The 19,142-nt window shown below is 37.4% G+C and overlaps 1 protein-coding gene across 1 annotated transcript; it reads right to left on the reverse strand.

Moving 5' to 3' along the window:
• Positions 1-58: 58 nt before the first annotated feature.
• On the reverse strand, positions 59-17,426 carry cmn (calymmin). Its single transcript, XM_037754241.1, has 58 exons — positions 17,366-17,426; positions 17,224-17,283; positions 17,019-17,063; positions 16,855-16,905; positions 16,625-16,672; positions 16,466-16,516; positions 16,298-16,348; positions 15,994-16,032; positions 15,809-15,859; positions 15,300-15,350; positions 14,671-14,721; positions 14,528-14,578; positions 14,366-14,425; positions 14,217-14,279; positions 14,102-14,140; positions 13,933-14,013; positions 13,804-13,854; positions 13,612-13,695; positions 13,424-13,507; positions 13,230-13,313; positions 13,073-13,120; positions 12,935-12,979; positions 12,628-12,669; positions 12,476-12,517; positions 12,341-12,388; positions 12,167-12,229; positions 11,531-11,584; positions 11,354-11,443; positions 11,084-11,128; positions 10,449-10,904; positions 7,759-7,803; positions 6,989-7,042; positions 6,645-6,689; positions 6,480-6,530; positions 6,274-6,336; positions 6,019-6,072; positions 5,869-5,910; positions 5,716-5,766; positions 5,497-5,535; positions 5,304-5,348; positions 5,186-5,224; positions 5,009-5,065; positions 4,568-4,639; positions 4,365-4,433; positions 4,205-4,270; positions 3,927-3,983; positions 3,442-3,489; positions 3,165-3,236; positions 2,989-3,060; positions 2,792-2,857; positions 2,621-2,692; positions 2,471-2,539; positions 2,312-2,374; positions 2,142-2,207; positions 2,018-2,056; positions 1,634-1,918; positions 576-632; positions 59-497 (listed from the first exon to the last, which is right to left on the reverse strand). Exons 1-58 carry the CDS (start codon positions 17,382-17,384, stop codon positions 493-495), a joined length of 3,810 nt encoding a protein of 1,269 aa, XP_037610169.1. The 5' UTR covers positions 17,385-17,426; the 3' UTR covers positions 59-492.
• Positions 17,427-19,142: the final 1,716 nt, after the last annotated feature.

Below are 19,142 nucleotides of genomic sequence, written 5' to 3' on the forward strand. Positions count from 1 at the left end.
CTGCAGCACACTAAATGTATAGAAACGCATACAAATGAGTGATTTTCCAATGGTTGGTATTCATTGATGGTTTTATTCAATCAAATTCTGTACAATAATAAACAGATGTTTGCCACAAGTAGTAAAAAACCCTCTCCCATGCAAAATAAATTAGACTGAATTATGTTTTACAGGATTATTTTGAGTTGACAATATCAAGCAAAACGGACTCAAAACACTGAATATGCAGCAGACAAACTGAATTTCTCCAGCAACTAATTATTTGCATTTACAGTGAGCAGTAGGTGCAAGACAAAAGGTAATCCATAAAAATATACATTAATCAGAAAACCTAACAACTCAAAATGTTTAAAGGCAGTTTTATCTCTACAAACAAACACAAAATACCAGGACTATTCGACACACAGAAGAAAATAAAAATATACAATTAAGAAACATTCAAAAATAATATACAACGGCAGAGAAAGATTATACTTGTCGTTGTCTGCGGGGTTAACCTGTGTGGAGAAAGATGAGTGTGATGGTTGTACAGCAGTCAAACTGAAAATGATCTTTTAGTTTGAGTCTGTTCTTACCTTGATAGCCACTATTCCCAAAGAAGCCATTCAAATCATATTTGTTGTTCTTTGCTCCTGAAGACAAAGAAAAGAAACAATTCAAACTTATGCAAATGTTTTTAAATGACTTACATCTTGGAATATTACTTATGCTGATTTTGTTTTATTTTAAAGCCTCTCATTTTAATGTTTGAACTTAAAGGAATAGTTTGAAATTTTGGGAAATAAACTGTATTCACTTTCTTGAGAGTTCATGAGAAGATTGATACCACTTTAATATCTGTCCTTTAAAGCTGCAGTTGGTAACTTTGAGCAAATATGATATAAAACAGTCACTATATCCTGACAGTAGTGCATGAGACAGGTAATCTGAAAAAAAATCATGTGCCTCTGTGTCCTCTGGTGCTCCTAATGGCATCTGCAAGATTTCAACATGCCTGGAAAACAGGAAAACAACCAATCAGAGCAGAGTAGTCTCTGGGCAGTTGTCAATCATTGCTCGGGAACTCCATTCAACCCGTCAAACTCGGCAGCGCTCAGAATGGGAAAGTTAGTGACTCGGCTACCATGTTGAGATCATTGAGGAAATACCAAGCACCGCCCACCAGCCGGAGCAAACTTTCTCATTTTACAGCTAAACAGTACACTACAAGATGTTTCTGAAAACATTTGAGGGGAGAAATAGGAATTAAAGTAACAGAATATTGATTCATATTTGATCAGCGCTGCCTAGTTTGACCGTTTGATCGGAGTTTGCGAGTTTTGCAAGCAGGGATTGACAGCTGCCCAGAGACTGCTCGGCTCTGATTGGTTGTTTTCCTTCGGGCGCGGTGAAATCTGGCAAATGCCTTTAGGAGAGCAGGAGGGCACAGAGGAACATGATTTTTTTCACAGATTATCTGTCTCATGCACTACTGTCAGGACATAGTGACAGTTTTATAAAAAATAACTTTTTATCATATTTGCTCAAAGTTTCCGACTTCAGCTTTAAGTATAAAGAGCATGAAAACAGCTAGCCTGGCGTGTAAAACCACAACTTGTACTTTATAGAGTACTTTGACCTCTCCAGGACTTGCCTTGTGGGTGAAAATGCAGTTTGAGATGCTGCTGAATGTGAATCTGACGTGGCAGCTGCTGTTCATGAAGCAGGTCATCAGGTTGATCAGGCACCTCAGCCACACCCAGTGTTTCTGTAGCGGGTGCGGAGTCGAGGACGGTAGTGCCTGCGGGGTCGGGCAGGTCATCAACACCCGCTCCAGGCATCACATCATCAGGTGTGAAGGACTCCACGGGCAGATAGGATGGGACAGAGGGGTAGGCCAGGGTGGGGCTGGGAGTGGAAACTACTGGAAATGCAACAACTAGGATGGGAGAGACAAGATGGAGGAAAAAAATAGGTTTAAACTAAGATTTCAATGCTCTTTATTGTCTATGCAATTAGTTAATGTCCTAGTTTTTACCTTCTGGCTGCACTTGTCCATTTATATAGCCCACATTTTCTGAAAGTGACAAACAGTTAAATGTTACCCGAATGCAGTTATGCCGCAAGACACCATCATGCAGAAATACACACTATATAGTTACCGTATCTATCAATGGACATCCCCTCGCCTTCAACTGCAATTGCTGGTGTCGGTAGCTCTCCGTTCACTAAGAGGGCAGGAGAAAATAAGCAGATAAGATAAGAGATTGGGGTGTGCAGTTTATTTATGCTGTGAATTTCTTTAAAAAAGGAACCTCTTTCCCTGACGCACCGTAAGATTTTCTGGCTGAATCTTGCTCAAGAGGCACGGGCTCATAATGTAAACCAGCTGCATCTGTTTAAGGCAAAAAAAAAAGATATAAATGTACAATTTATTTGTACATTTCTAACCCAACTAGTCAGGCAATTAGTAGCAATAACAAAAAACTACCATATTCTACACCAGATCTGCCTTCAGATGCCGATTCAAGGGGCTGTGGCTGGTACGATCCCTGGTTATCTGTTCAGAGATTATTATTTAGTAAACATGTTAAAAATGATTGGTATGAAAAGAACACGTAAGGATAAGGATGTACTGTACCATATTTCCCAAAAGATTCAGCTTCACTCCCAAAACCAAGAGCATGTGGTGCGTAGGGGACTTCACCGCCACCTGAGCAGTTGGCAGCCACACAGAGACGACAAGTTAAAGCAAATAAACAAACAAACAAGTGACAATTAGAAGGTAGCTGCCATGTTTGAGGAATCTCACCGTATTTGCCTGTTAATTTTCCGTTCTGTACGAGAGGTTCAGGCTGATATTGTGACCCGGCCTGACCTGGAAGAAAATATATGATTCAATAAATTAAACAACAAAATAAAATGCCAACCAAGATATAGTCCGGTATGTAAAACATACATAAAGCCGTAAAATGGTGACATGTCCGCAACATGTCTACAATTTTTTACCATATTTGCCAGTAGATTTGGTTTCAGGGCTTAGTGCAGCTGGTTGAGCTTCATAAGGCATTCTTCCATAACCTGTAGACAAGATAGAGAAACAGAGGAAGAAGAGAAATAATGAAAGGTTAAGGGTGTGTGTAGCAAGCAAATCACAACAAGAGATATCAAAGCTCATTATTCACCATAATTGCCGGCTGTGTTTCCATTACTGCCGAGACCGAGAAGCTGCCCACCATTGGGGAACCCGCCATATCCTGATAAGAGATGGAGGGAAAACAGTAAAAAAAGGATCACATGACCTCTCAAAATGGATCCACATAAGAAACCATTTTACAGTCAAGTGTAGATTGTGGATTTATTTGCATCAGCATCTAAGTGTGTGCATTTCTGGAATGGCTACTATGTGAGGACAAAATTATTAGTCATAGCAAAACCCCCTTTTTGTCCCATCACACTGACCATATTGTGCAGATGCAGGACCCCCTCCCATGCCGGCACCAAGACCACCTGCAAGTATTTTGAATAAATATTAATATCTCAAGCTAGACATATGGTCTTTGTAGCTCAGTGTATGGAGCATGGCATCACATCCCGGTCATCCAGGTTCATGTCCTGTGTGTTACGTTTCACTTTCACTTTACAATCAGCTGATCGTTCGTGTCCCGTGCTCACAACGTCAAGTCACATTTTCACTGTACAAACATTGTAGTTTTAAGCCCAACTATGTTGTCTTTTCCTAAATCTAACTAGGTGGTTTTGTTGCCCAATCCTAAACAAGTGTTTTTGTTTAATTCACAATATTAAGCACGTGTTTTTTGCGAGCGAAAAGTGACGCCGAGGGGTTTGACAAAGCGTCAGAATGTGACGAGTTGGGATGAGAAAAGGTACTCATGGTCCCACAGATTATTTTGAAATAAAACATACTGCTCGACAAAATGACTCACCATATTTTCCAGATAATGTGCCATCACCAGCAGTCCCATAGGGGCTCCCTCCATAACCTGGATAGGATTGAGACCATCAGTTGGGACACATGTGGACTCATTAGACTGACCATGCATGCTTGTATTGATCCCTAGTGGACTATAGTGACTTTGGTATGTACATTCAATCAACACACACATCACTAATGAATGAATTTGCAGTTTCCATCAAGCCCTACAGTACATGCAGTGTCCACATAAACTGAAAAGAAAGCATGCATTCCATATCATAGACATACCATACATTCCTGCACCATTAGTCCCTGTACTGAGGGGTTGTCCACCAAATTGCAACCCACCAATGCCTAAATCAGAGTGAGTAGAGAATAATGTTGGTTGGCACATGAATAATAATAACTTTAAGATTGGAGTGACAGAATACGACCAACAAGCACTCACCGTACTTGGTGTTTGGTTTCTCTGCACCCATTCCCAAAGTCTGACCACCAAAAGGCAAGCCACCCATTCCTGTAACATTGGAGAAGGTTTTGGTTCTGGTTTGTTACATTTTTTAAAGTTAATATTACGTTGTACAGGCATGTTTTTTCTCACTGAGTTTTCTTGCATTAATAAAGATTTGAAAGAAATAAAGTTACACATACCACCGTGGTACATGCTGCCCAATTTTCCGTTTGGACCGAGGCCGGCGGGCTGAGGCTCAAACTGGCTCATTCCTGCATGAATACACAGGAAATGTTTGTGTATCAGATCTATTGACTTTCACACCTCGAGATGAATATGCTGCCAACATGCAACAAATCAATAATCAGATAACGAAAGAGAATGCAAGCGCACTGATAGAGCTACAAACTGGACCTGAGATGGTATGACAACAAAGTGTATGCGTTGGAAAGCTCCTCAATTGCAAAGAGTGAAAAATCATTGATGCTTTAGATGCACAAATAACAGCTCTGAGCTCAACATGTGTTGCATATCAGCATTTTGGATTCTCTTATGTTTTTTTACACACAACACAATCTGTTTTCACTGTGAATTATTCTGCTCACTGTTAAATTATATTTTTATATGATGGCACGTCTTACCATCCATTCCAGCAGGAACCAATGGGGCTCCATTGTAAGGCATCTGTCTGGCACCACCTGTAGAATCAGCAGTAAATTGTACAATAATGGATGATTTTCACTGTTTCACTGTCCATGTCTTGTTGATCTAATGTACTTCACCCTTATATTATATTTATGTTATCACCCATATCATACCTGATTTTCCATTGGTAGTGGGTACACCTTGGCCAAGACCTGGAAGAAAAATAAATGTTTACTTTTGCTGTAATTCAAACAAAATAAAATGAACAAAATTTCATAAAATGGTACTTGCTTGCATAGTCAGGTTGTAAACTGGCAGTGTAGCCATTTCCATTTCCTGCAAAAAGAAGACATCATAAACAACCTTAGTGCTCGGAGCTTGAGCTAAATGGCCTGCAATAACTCGACAGCAACTATGGGAATATATCATCTACCAATTCAGTGTTTTATGACTTCAGTGCTTTAACAAAGTTAGTGTAAACTACCTGATTTGGACTTTGCTGCTTCCCCCAGACCTGTATTTCCTGAGAAGAATTGCAGAATTTAAGTAAAACTCTACAGATTTTATACTAGAACAATTCAAAGACTGTTTTTAGGAGTCCGTATTCAGTCTTAGTTCATAAAACTATTGTAAGCCTAACTTATCATCAGCTTACAAGTTGCATTAAAAGACACTGTTTAAAGCTTATCCTTTTAAAATGTACCTCCATATGAATTTCCATATCCGGCTCCAATGTACGCTCCCTGTCCGTAACCTGAGAGTATACAGAACAATTATCAAAACACATTTCACACTTTAAATTATAATTATTCCTATGCTCTATGAGGTTGAACTGCTTTAAAAAAAAAACACTCACCAGGTTGCTTAGGTTTCCCTGCATAAGGATATCCAAGGCCTGCTGCACACATAAAACCAAAAAGGTACTTTGAAAAACACATCTAAGTGAAGGAGGAAACCAGGAAAACATCAAGATTCACTGTATGTTTATATTAACAGTCAATATTACCAGCTCCGTATCCATTGCTGAGTCCAGGGACAGTGTAGCCTCCTGCTCCATAACCTTTGGATAAACAAAACTTCATTGAGACATATACGGTCTTTACCTTCACCTTTATACCATGGAAAAGAAAACACGTAGAAGTATACTATAAAGACACACAGTAAATGAATAATTACCAGATCACTTCAAGAAATCTAATAGGTATTATTATAGTATTATGGATTTAAAACCTCATAGCTGTTTTATTATCAGTCTTCTTACTTGGTTTGTTTGCTTTAGCTCCTCCTCCATTTGAATACCCCCCTGGCCTGCCGGCACCGTGTCCTAAACAATGGCACAATATCACAACTATCAGGTCTACAGTCGTTATCAAACCTCTAGTCGGTTTCAATTATCATCTGTAAAACACCCCATTGTGAACATTTCATACACATGAATATTGTGAATGAAGAATAAAGTTGCTTTACCGTTGGGTTTAGCACCATATCCGTTTGGAACACCAGCTCCTGCTCCATAACCTCAAAACAAATGAAAGAATCATCAATAAATAATAATATAAACAATAAGTATTATTGCATCTATGCAATATACACTTGTATGCCATAAACTGAATCACTATAGTGTAGAAGTACCTTTTGTGTTTGTGCCAGTGGATGCTCCAGCACCTGCATCATAACCTTAAATGACAAAACAATGTGTACACAGTTGTTTTTTTTCATCGGTTTTGACTCTCTGTGTTTAATATTGAAGTTAAGGTAGTGGCTAAGCTCACATATGGTTATAATTAACCTAACTTTATAAATATGTGCTACAGACAATCAGTGGGTTCATGTTACGTTTTACATCCCTCCAATATTTCACTGAAAAACTATCCAAATTCCTTGAATATACATTGTACATACAGTAAAAGTAAAAATACACATTTTTGCATGCAGATGCTATTAGACCATTGGAGAATATAACACTCCCAGTTTACCAGGTCTTGGTATTTTCATCCATTGTCCATTTGGTACTCCTGATGGTCCACAGTCTACAACACCAACGTAAACATGTATTACCAGCACAATTCAAGATTTCAAAGTAAAACAAATATATGTACGTACAACCAACCAAACAATCAACCTCAAGACAAGCAGGCTTTGTGTTATTGTATTGTTACTGTAATTTGAGGTTTTGACAAAGTGAAATTGTTAGCAAAAGCTGCACTTTGTTATTGATATATTTGGACTCTTTTGTTGTTCTTATACTTCTGAAAGATTGGGCCAATATGAATTACCTCTTATTTAGTTACAACAGCTCCCATTGGTCACTTTAGTACACATCAAAACCCCCATGGGAGGTGTCAAATGCTACTAAAATAATCACTATTTGATCTTTGTTAAAATGCCAATGTACTCAAATGTTACTAATGAGTAGTACAATATTGCATTATTGTGTTCTTCCTAGAAAGATTGATGAAACAGGACTACAAGTCTACAATGCCAACATGTTAAGTTTAGCAGGTATAATATTTACCATGTTCACCAGTTTAGTTTTGTGTTAGTAAACTCACATTTGCTAAAAAGCACTAACAGTAACAGCTGATAAGAATTGGATAAATTAAAATTGTGAGCAAATGATGGCGCGACATGAAAAGTTAAGGGATCACCAAAGTTGTTACACTTCATCCTGAGGGGAACATGACTGTCTCTGAGGCAGGTCTTCAGCTATCAGATTGTTAAATTGTTCAAAGAGAGAAATGTTTACCAGGTTTAGTTCCCTGTCCCTTGGAGATGGACGCTCCTCCGTTCTCTGAAAATCAAAAAGGACAAATCAGGATTTAGATGGAAACAATCCAGGTACATCTCTCTTTACACTTGCAACATCAATAAAACAACAATGTAATTAAAAAAAGAAATCGGTGGGTTAAACTTGAAAATCACCATGAATGCACTAAAATAAACTTCATCAGGATTAAAATAACAATTACAAGGAACAAACGACAAACACATCACACATTTAGTCTTGAAATGAACACATTGTGAACTGGTTATTTCTCAACCTGCTCCACATGCTAAAGGAATACTTTGACAGTTTTGGGAATTACGCTTATTCGCTTTCTTGCCAAGAGTTAGATGAGAAGATTAATTATCTGGAAGACGGAACCTGCCAAAATAAAAAAAAAATATATAAAGCAAAAATATTTCTGAATTCTTTTCTTTATACATTTCTGCCTTATTATGTAGATGGGGGCTGTCGGTAAATAAATAAAAGGGAAAATTAAGGTAAATAAATAAGGAAGCAAATTAAAACAGAAATATCAATTTATGTCACATATTATCAATTAATTAATGCTTACATTTATTTTTTTTATATTTGTGGTTCATTTAATGGAATAATTATTTATTTATCATATAATTTATTTATTTTGATTTTGGCAGGTTTCGTCCTCCATATAATACCACTCATCTGTAAAGTAAATATGAAGCTACAGCCAGGAAACAGCTAGCCTGGCTCTGTTCACAGGTAACAAAATCCACCTACAAGCACCCCTAAAGCTCACTAACTAACACGTTATATCTTGTTTGTCTAATGCTTACCAAAAGGCTAACTAACAGCAAATAAGCGTGTTCGCCAAAATGTCTCTTTAAAAGTGACATGTTGATTATTTAAATATGACAAAGCTGGGTGAGACAAGAAAAAAAAGGGGATAAACACATCTGAACACAAGTTATTGCTAATTTTCTGAGACAACTCTGAAGAGAGCATGCGACACAGAAACAAACAGAATTGTAACTACACACAAATCTGTAGAGCTAATACAATTATAACCATGGGCACTGGCTAGGATTCACTCTCAAGTTAATACCTGGCATTTATCGCTCTGTACATCTCATTATACCTGCATTTGTTTTTCATCACGTTAATGGGTCTAAAGTAGTGTGTAATACATATTGATATTGATAATGGCATTTAGATTGCCAGAGTATTATGCGTAAGACTGAATCCTAGCCATTAAAACAACACACATCTTGCAGTGTAAGACACTTAACATAATGTCCACAATTCTGCAACAGACTTGGGACAAAGTTAGGACGAACAGGATTCAGTCAACATTAACACATGCAAAACAACGCTAGTAAACACACTCAAATCGAGATTAAGTTTACCAGTTGCCCCAGTATCTCCTGCAGGGAGACCTTTGACCCCGAGCCTGTCAGTTCCAGCCTCAGGCTGGCTTTTGATGTTTGCTTCTTCTGGTGCGAGCTCAGGTACACCTACAGCCAGCGCCTCTTCAGGGGTGATGCTCCCTGCACCTTTAGCTGCCACTGTTTCAGGAACAGCTTTGGTTTTCAGGGGTTTGGTACTTTCAGGGGCAGCATCCCCTTCACTGGTGCTGTCTACCCCAAAAACAACGTCTGCCTCTGCTGCACCTTTTTGCTCAGGCACAGAACTTCCAGTCACATAACCTGGAGGTCATATTATGTTTCATCAACATCTTATCTAGATATTATTTTGCTGGATGTTTGGAAATCATTACTGATAATGTCCCCATACATAAAAAAAAAACACAGAATAAGCACATCTATGAATTGACTCAACATGTTTGCATTTTATGTGTATAAAGTCAAACTACAAATTCAAAAGCAACATATTCTAAACAGTTTCTTACTCAGCAGAATTTGGCAACAATGCCACAAACAAACAGACAGATGTTTTCTAGTAAACAATACATTTTTTATATTCTAATAAAATATCATTCTGCTACTTTATTTCAATGTTGAATGATTACAACAGTGCAAAACATGCTGAACAATGCCAGATACAGAGTATGCGGATACTCAGTAAGTGCATATGAAAGGTGCATATATCTTTATACACATTTTTGATTTTGATGCCGCAGTCCCTGAGATACAGATCCACTATTATCAGATGTTTTTTACTCTGTTCACTTCCACTTAACACATAATTAAAGTAAATGTGTCTAGCTGTTTTCATTTAAGGCTCCAAGGCAGTGAAAACTATGAAAATCCAATAAGTGTGTATACTTATACTATACTATATAACCGCACATAAAAAACAGTTGAGTGGCAGTTTTGTTCTAATAAGTTGGAAAAATATAACTATATTGATATGCTTTTTGGACATTGCATTACTGTGAAGACAAGGCCAAATTAATTGGTGGTTTCACAAGCAATAAATATTTTGTATTTACAACACTTCTTTTTTTTTTTTTTTTAAATACCATTAAAATAAGTAACAACTCAGAGATTATTAGTTTTATACAAAATAAATACAGTATGTGGCTCTATCAAGAGGGACAATCACCTACAGTGATGTCAAGCCAAACACTTTAGAATTATTATTTGATTTAAAAAAGATACTTCTAGTGACTTAATTAGAAGATTATGTCCTGCCACAAAAGCTCTGTACAGATTGATGTTTAGGGTACTTGCCTTCAGGGAGGACGGCTGCCGGCTCTGGTGCTGGGTTAGTCTGGGGAACCAGTGGTCCAGGTCCAGATGTGGCTGCCTTCAGACCCTTGCCATATGGGCCCATGGGTGCTGGTTCAGGTGTGGGTTCAGGTGCCGGCTTTGGGCCTTTGCCTTGAGGAATTGCTGGTGCTGGTTCTGGTGTAGCCTGAGGGATTAGTGGTGTCTGTTTGTAGCTTTTTCCTTGAGGAACAGGTGAAGGCAGCTTGTGATATTTCTCTTGCGTGACCATAACAAGGACACCACTCGTTGGCTCGGGGGCAACGGGTGTTGCACCGTGAGTTACTGCTTGTGGAAATGCAACAACCTCTTCTGGTGTCGCACTTGGCTGCTCAGGAGAGAGAACTACTCCTTTTAGGCCCTTTTCGGTGGACGCACCTGCACCCTTTGTACCCTTCCCATTTGGCATCATGCCGTAGCCTGAGAACCAAACAGAGATATGTGGGCAAAAAAAAAAAAAAATTTTAATGGAAAAGATTAAACTGTTCTTTAGTGAACAGTGAAACTTAACATTAGGTCAACTATACAGCAAAAGTGAAATGCAACAACGTTTAGAAATAAAGCTGACATAAAACGTGAGAATGTACAGGAGCATTTACCAGTATTAAACTGTCCGTTAGGTACACCAGCAGGACCACCATAACCTGTGAAACAACATTTTCATAAACAAATTCCTGAATCCAATAAGCACTGCAGACATTGTAAACACAGGGTTTGCAGATCAACGCCAAAAGAAAAACTGAGATAAAAGGATGCTCAAAATGTATATGCGTCTTTTGTTTTAATAGCATCATTATTCCCTCTCTTCCCATCACTATGTGGATATCACAAACATTGCATGTGTTATATATAATATGCAGAATTCTTACCGGTGCCGAGTGTTTTAGCACCTTCACTGGGCGACACCGCTCCAACTCCTTTGGTTTGTGGTTTTGAGCCTCTGCTTGGCCCTCCGTATCCTGCAGATTAAAGTGGATTAACTTTGACAAATTACATTCAGAGTTTATTAATGAACAAAATACATTTATTGGATAGCTGGAACTTACCGTTGGGTTGACCTCCATATCCACCGAGTGCAGCACCATTTGTAACTCCATGACCTTGAGAGAAAATATACCAAGTAAATCAAGCAAGGTTGCAAATTATGGAAGATCTAAAATGCCTAGATTAAAGCAAATCAAACAAAGAAATAAAGTGAAATACAATGCACATTCTTATATGTATTTCCTTTCTATATATGCATTGGCTGTGTCATAATTAAATGAAAAACATTATTAAGCCTTTGGCCTAGGCGTGTTATAATTCAGTGTTCTCCAGCAGAGAGCAGCATAGACCTGCTAAATGCAAAGCACATGATTAGTTTTCATGAGGAGGTGCGTTTATCTTTTTTGTAATGGAAATTAAAAAATAAAAAATAAAATCAACTGTCCAACCACAGCTTTGAGGTGGGTCCAGTTATTAAGGATGAAAAGCTAAATAATTGTCCTTTTAACATATTTTTTTTTATTATTATTTAATTATGGCACAGTAAATGCATACGTAAAAGAAAATACACATAATGTGCATTTCATTTTATTTCTTTGTTTGACTTGTTGTAATGCAGACATTCGAAGTCTTCCATACATAATAGTAGTAAACTAAACTTCACTGTATATAAGGTGTGTATTTTAATAGGTTGTCACCATTTGGTTTAGCTCCATAGCCTTTGGTAACACCAGCTCCAGCTCCGGCTGCAGCTCCGTAACCTTGGGTCAAACATTTCATTACATAAATAAATATACCATCCCACTGAAACAGAAGAATATTCTTCTACATAAGGAACATTTATAACACTGCAACTAAATATGATCACTTACCATTGGGTTTAGCTCCATATCCATTGGGAACCGCTCCATTTCCATAACCTATGATTAAGCAAATCATTACAAAAACATCCATATCGTATTTAAGTTTGTCCTTAACGTGTAACACGTTTACAATACGAGTGTTACCTGGTTGGGGTCTCATTGCACCTCCATTGGGGGCGCCATATCCTGTAACACATTCATGAAAGCAAATTACTTTATATTCAGCTTGAGATGTCATCAAAATAAAACAGTATTTTGAGTCATAAATAAATATAAAAAGAAGTGACAGTCCGTACCGTTGGGTTTGGCACCATATCCATTTGGAACATTACCATAACCTAAAAATAAAATAAAATCAGAGTTATGTTGACAACTTTGTGCTTCACACAAAAGAGATCCACAGATTCTCTAATTTGAACTAAAGTTATGTATCGTTTCTGAAACTTTTTGTTTTCCTATTTGAGAGGTTCATAACCATTCCCTCAGAATTATGTAAATTAGGTAAGAACTTGGTGTAAGAGATGGATAATGGTTTAAATATTCTTTAATTATGCACTTATATCCAAAAATAAATTACATATATGTGATTTACTGCACATTTACCTGGTTTTGTTTGCTTGGTAGCTCCACCACTGGGATATCCATAACCTTAATAGTTTCACAAACGACAAAAATAATTAACCTCATACTGTAAATGTAATAATCATAATCATCATCATCATTTCTTGCATGTTGACCCACCATTTGGCACAGCTCCATTCCCATTAGGGGCTCTAGCTCCAGCATAACCTTTATATTTTACAACACAAAGATTTCAGATCATATTAAAATTACACGCCCATCAATTTTTTTTTGTTTTTAGTGGATGTGATATATTAAGTATTATTCATAGGTTTACCATTGGGTTTTGCACCTTGTCCATTGGCCACACCAGCTGCGGCACCATAACCATTCCCATTAGGGGCTCTGGCTCCAGCATAACCTTTATATTGTAAAACACAATGATTTCAGATCATATTAAAATTACAATCCTGCCAATGTTTTTTTAGTTTTTAGTGGATGTGATATATTAGATATTATTTATAGGTTTACCATTGGGTTTTGCACCTTGTCCATTGGCCACACCAGCTGCGGCACCATAACCATTCCCATTAGGGGCTCTGGCTCCAGCATAACCTTTATATATTTTACAACACAATGATTTCAGATCATATTAAAATTACATGCCCGTCAATTTTTTTTAGTGGATGTGATACATTATATATTATTCATAGTTTTACCATTGGGTTTTGCACCTTGTCCATTGGCCACACCGGCTGCGGCACCATAACCATTCCCATTAGGGGCTCTGGCTCCAGCATAACCTTTATATTTTACAACAATGATTTCAGATCATATTAAAATTACATGCCTGTCAATGTTTTTTTTAGTTTTTAGTGGATGTGATATATTAGATATTATTTATAGGTTACCATTGGGTTTTGCACCTTGTCCATTGGCCACACCAGCTGCAGCACCATAACCTGCAATTTTAACAATTAAAAGGGTTTAGAGGAGAAACATGTAATCTAAAAAAATGAGTACCATGAAAAACATCCTACCTGGCTTCGGTCCCTTCATTCCTCCATTTCCATACCGAGGTCCCAGACCCAAACCAGCGCCGCCATAACCACCATTGTAGCCTATAAATACACATACATTAACAATTAGAATTTATGTTTTATTCATCGTACTGTAAGTGATGTCAATATGGACTTGTGTATGACTCACCTCCCAAGGGTTGAGCTCCATAACCATTACCACCATATCCTGGAAGAACAAATAAAGACATTGTTACAGGTGTATTAGGTGGTGACCTCAGCGATGTGTCGTGGCCTTCACTCACCCTGGTTCCTGGCAAGCTGAGGTACTCCCATACCTCTGGAGGCTCCCATCCCCACACCTGGACCTTAAATCACAGACGTACACATATACGTATGCATCAAAGTGAATATTACGATTACCTGGAAAACAAGGCGGCAGACGATGAGTTACCTGCGCCATAAGGTGGTCGTCCATATCCTTTCATAGGTTTACTTCCAGCTCCCCCCTGTCCTGTTAAACACAGAGGCATGCTTTAAGTTACATAAAAAAAACAGATGAACATGTTTTGTGTCGCAAAAAGTTATCATGCCGCCCATTTCAACGCACTCTTACCATTTGGTCTTGCCCCATTGCCGTTGAATTGGCCAGCTGCGGCTCCTTGACCTAAAGAATGATTATTATAATTGAAGGTGTGATACTTTTTACATTTATTTAATTAAATATGTGTTTAAAAGTTAACTTTTTGCAAACATTACCATTGGTTTTAGCCCCATTTCCATTAGGTACACCAGCTCCAGCACCATAGCCTGGCAAAGAGAGAAATGTAATTAATCTTCATACAGCACACTACTAGAGGTATAGGAACTCACTGCCACATGTCGCTGACACAACAGATTAAGACTAACCAACAATCGTTTCGGTTCAAATTTGCATAGTGCAGAAACAGGCTTTTTAAAAAGGGGACTGATGCTTTCTTATATGAGAATGAATTGAAACTCTTAAATTTGACTCCTTTCTGGCTTAAGTGTGGTTTTGGATCCACTGTCTAATTTTAACCCAGTGCCACAAGCACATCATTACCTGTACACCAACATTAAGTCAATTTAACTTGGTTGGATTCTGACACAGATTTTACTGAATTCTTTAAAATTCTTTCTTTTTTACTCTACTACAAATTCTCAAACAGAGCTTTTCAGACAGACGGTGAAAGGAGCTGTTTCATACAGTCGGCATGAGAAAAAGAAAGCGTATTTTGAACATTAAAGCATGTAAACATGTTCTACTAGAAACCCAAAATACAAGTATTCACTTGGAAATTAGCATAATAGGTCTTCTTTAATGTAATGTAAGACATTTTATAGCAATACTGTAGGAGCTACCCTACCGTTGCCTTTTGTTCCGTGTCCATTATATGCAGCAGCTGCAGCGCCATTACCTACAAATACATGCAACACAAAAACGTTTTTTAATTTATTTTTTTTAAAACCGTAAAAAGCAAATACATGCCTTTATTAGATGCTTAACCAGTTGGCTATAACTGTTTTTCCACATCAGGTAATTTTCATACAGCTTCAGAAATGATCATAAAATGTTTTTGTGCCTCTTGTTATTTTGAGACATTACTTCGGGGTCTGGTAACCTGTAATGAACCTTTGCGATTATTTTTTCATATTTTGTCAAGTGGTTCATTTATGAATCAGAAAAATCATAAATAATGCATGATGAAATATGAATTGTTAGTTGCAGCCCTAAACTGGGAGTTTATCTGATGTAAAATATTCATCATAATTCATTTGAAGCAGATAAATGAAAGAGAAATTGTTTTTTTTCATTAATTAACATTATCATTTGTTAATGAACAAAGAGAATTATTATTATTAAATGGTCACTCACCATTGGGTTTAGCTCCATTCCCACCTAGAGCAGCAGCTGCAGCACCATAACCTAAAAGACAATAATAGAAACAAACATTAAGAGACTCATTTGGAAATGCAGCACTACTGTAAAATAACCTCAAACAGATTCACTACATTTCCAGCATTAATGTACAATGCTGTATATACAGTCTGTCGACTTACCATTGAAATGGCCTCTGTTTCCGTTCGGTGCTCCATAACCTGGAGATTAAAGAGATTGTGTGAGTTTAAATGCATCTCAGCATCTACTAAACATGATGTCTCAAATGACCATTTTTCACACCCCAGCAGTTAGAGCTGCCAAGTATTTACAGTCTGTCCGTTTGAGAATGATACTTTTAAACTAAATTTCCAAGAACACGAGTAAATCCCAAATGACTTAAATAAGTGTCACATACTGTACAGCACATATGCATATCAGACTTAACCCTAAATCTGATCTAGTGAATCATCACATCTATAATACCGTTGCCTTTAGTTCCTTGTCTGCCGTATCCACCAGCTTGTGCACCGTAACCTGCCACATAAAGACAATTTACATTGAACAGTGTTGCTGATCAGCATATGTGTGTGTGTGTGTGTGTGTGTGAGAGAGAGTATACATTTGTCCTCAATGTGAAGACTTGTTTCATACCGTTGCCTTTCATTTGTTGTCCATTGGTTGGGCCGGCTTGAACACCATATCCTGCAACAAAGATCGCAGTGATATTACAGAAAAAATCATTAAGTTGAATTAGAATTATTTGTAAACTAGATGCAAGCCTGCTTTTTGAGAGACGCGTGTAACATCTACCATTAGATTTTGCTCCATTTCCATTTGGTAAACCTGCTGGATTCCCTCCTAGATTAGGAACAATGCATTAAGAGATCGGAGAAAAGTTAGTGGAAAACCGTGATTCATTAGCATCCACTTTGCAACCCTATGGATTGAGCGTTTATTGGTATATCAGAAGCTACAAATCTTGCATTTGCTGCCAAATCTTGCATGTTTTTGAAAGCTGAGGTCCACATTGTAATACCTACCTTGTGGTTTGCCACCTTGTCCATTGGTTACTCCAGCTGTTGCTCCATAGCCTTAAAATCAAGATGGAAAAACATAACCAAAAGATCCTTCCAAGTTTTCACACTGTGATAAGTGATAGTATTTAGCTCAAATAGAGTGAACACAGGTACATGGCTGAACTTACCTTTCATCCCTCCTCCATTGGTCCCACCAGCAGCTGCACCATAGCCTGAAATAGATTATATATAATGAGAAAAGTTAGAATAAGCTATAAATTTGCATTTACCATTAGATTTAGCTCCATTTGCACTTACAATAACAGCAAGTGTAACATTGAGAAACATCTTTCTAAAATCAGATCAATCATGCAGATGTATGTAATCACTAACCTATGCCTTTGGTGGGGTATCCGCCGTATCCATTTTGTGCACCCATTGCCTGACCCACACCTTACAACAAAAAAACAATTATTGAAAAACTATTCTCAAGGACAAATGCATTCAAGGCTGGAGAAATTTGCTGTTAATTTACCTTTCGATGGCATCAGCATTCGTCCTACACCTCCACCGTTCTGAGGTTTCCTTCCTAGAAAAATCACGACATGACAGCTGTGAACAAAACCTTCAACTTGTGTGGAAATCCCACGAATGATTTTCATGTTTCATAGAGACAGAAAGTGTGCAGAGTGTGATGGGTTTACCATTAGGTTGTGGCCCTTGTCCATTAGATACTCCAGATGCAGCAGCATAACCTTAAACACAGCACACTTCAGGTTACTATTGTTGAATAACAGGAAAAACCAAACGTTTAGATTTGCAACTATGGAGTCATAGGAGTGCCATAAAGATAAATAAGGAAAAAAAACAAGAAAATAAATGTGGAAATATAAAGAGCAATAAATAACAGAATAAGCATTTTCATTTATTTTCACATTTGTTAATTTATTTCTGTATATATACATATGTTTTTGCATATAAATTACTCTATTTTGTCTGTATGCAGTATATATTTATTTTTGCATTTATTTATTTTTGTTTAATATCATTTATGTATTTTTATCCCTCCATTTTTCCTTTTTCTTTTCCCTACTGCTTTTACTTTTTCCTTGAAGGGCCGAGCTTTCAATCAACTGGCTTTGGGCATACACATATTAAAGTTTAATTTAGAAAATTAAAAACAATTACACTATTTTTCTACTTTACCTTTTTTAAATTATTAATATTGTATCAATACCGTTATATTTTTTAGTGGGAGGGTGTTTGCTCGAGAGGAAGTGAAACATAAGGTTCAGCCCCATCTCCCCACCGTAATAGTTTTCATAAAGTCCCTAAACTAGTTTTTTAAAACTGAATCCAGTCTTGGTGAGTCGGTCGTATAATGAACATTTTTGGGAAGTAGTGAGCCTCTACAGAAGTCAATGGAGTGACTGTGTACAAGCAGTAAAACCATTCTTTCCCTTCTCACAGAGGGATGTTAAATTCAGACTGCTGCTGCCACCGAAGCCGAGCCGCCTTTGATTTCACAAAGTGAGACCGCTGGTAAAGAGGAAAGAAGATATAGCTGCTTCGCATCATCACAAGAAAAGTTGGTAGAGGGCCGAGGATACGAAAGAGCTACACAGCGAGCGTTGCTAAGATTTCGGTTTAACATCATCGTTTGAAATTTGACAGGCAAACCCGAGCGCCTGAAAGACATTTGTCTCATTTTCTTTTTTTTTTTCATCTCTTCAGGACCCAACAGGTTGAACCGTTTCACTGCACAAGACTGGAGCAGAGTTTCAGCACTTTAACACAGTTTGGGAGTCTTTAATTAAATAATGCAAAAAACAAACGTCCTTTCAGGGAGGAGTGAAATCATTTCTCTTCTAATCATTTGATGATTTCTGTTCATATCAATCAATAGTATCTTAAAATTCGGGTCCTAGTATTTTGCATGCATGCATAATTAAAATATGTTATCAGACTAGATGAGGTTTTTTTTATATAGACCTTAAAGAGTGCAAATCTAATAGCCATCTTGTTAATTTCTAAACCGATCAAAAAGTAGTATCGTAGTATAGAAGCCATCATTAAAATCATTAAAAGAGGGATCTAGTATAGAAATGGTGCAGATAATTGATTTGGATATTGCAGTTAAATACAGCGGTAACAGCCTTTAAGATAAGAGCAGAAAGGACTTTACTTATCCTGAGGGAAATTGTTGAAATACTTAAAATAAGAAATACTACTTAACTGGAAAATTTGGGGAAAAAAAACCATCTCACAATGGCTGGATGTCTTAACACGACATATCAATGGAACAACAATCA

Source organism: Sebastes umbrosus, chromosome 20 (genome assembly GCF_015220745.1).
Source record: "Sebastes umbrosus isolate fSebUmb1 chromosome 20, fSebUmb1.pri, whole genome shotgun sequence".
Lineage (NCBI taxonomy): Eukaryota > Metazoa > Chordata > Actinopteri > Perciformes > Sebastidae > Sebastes > Sebastes umbrosus.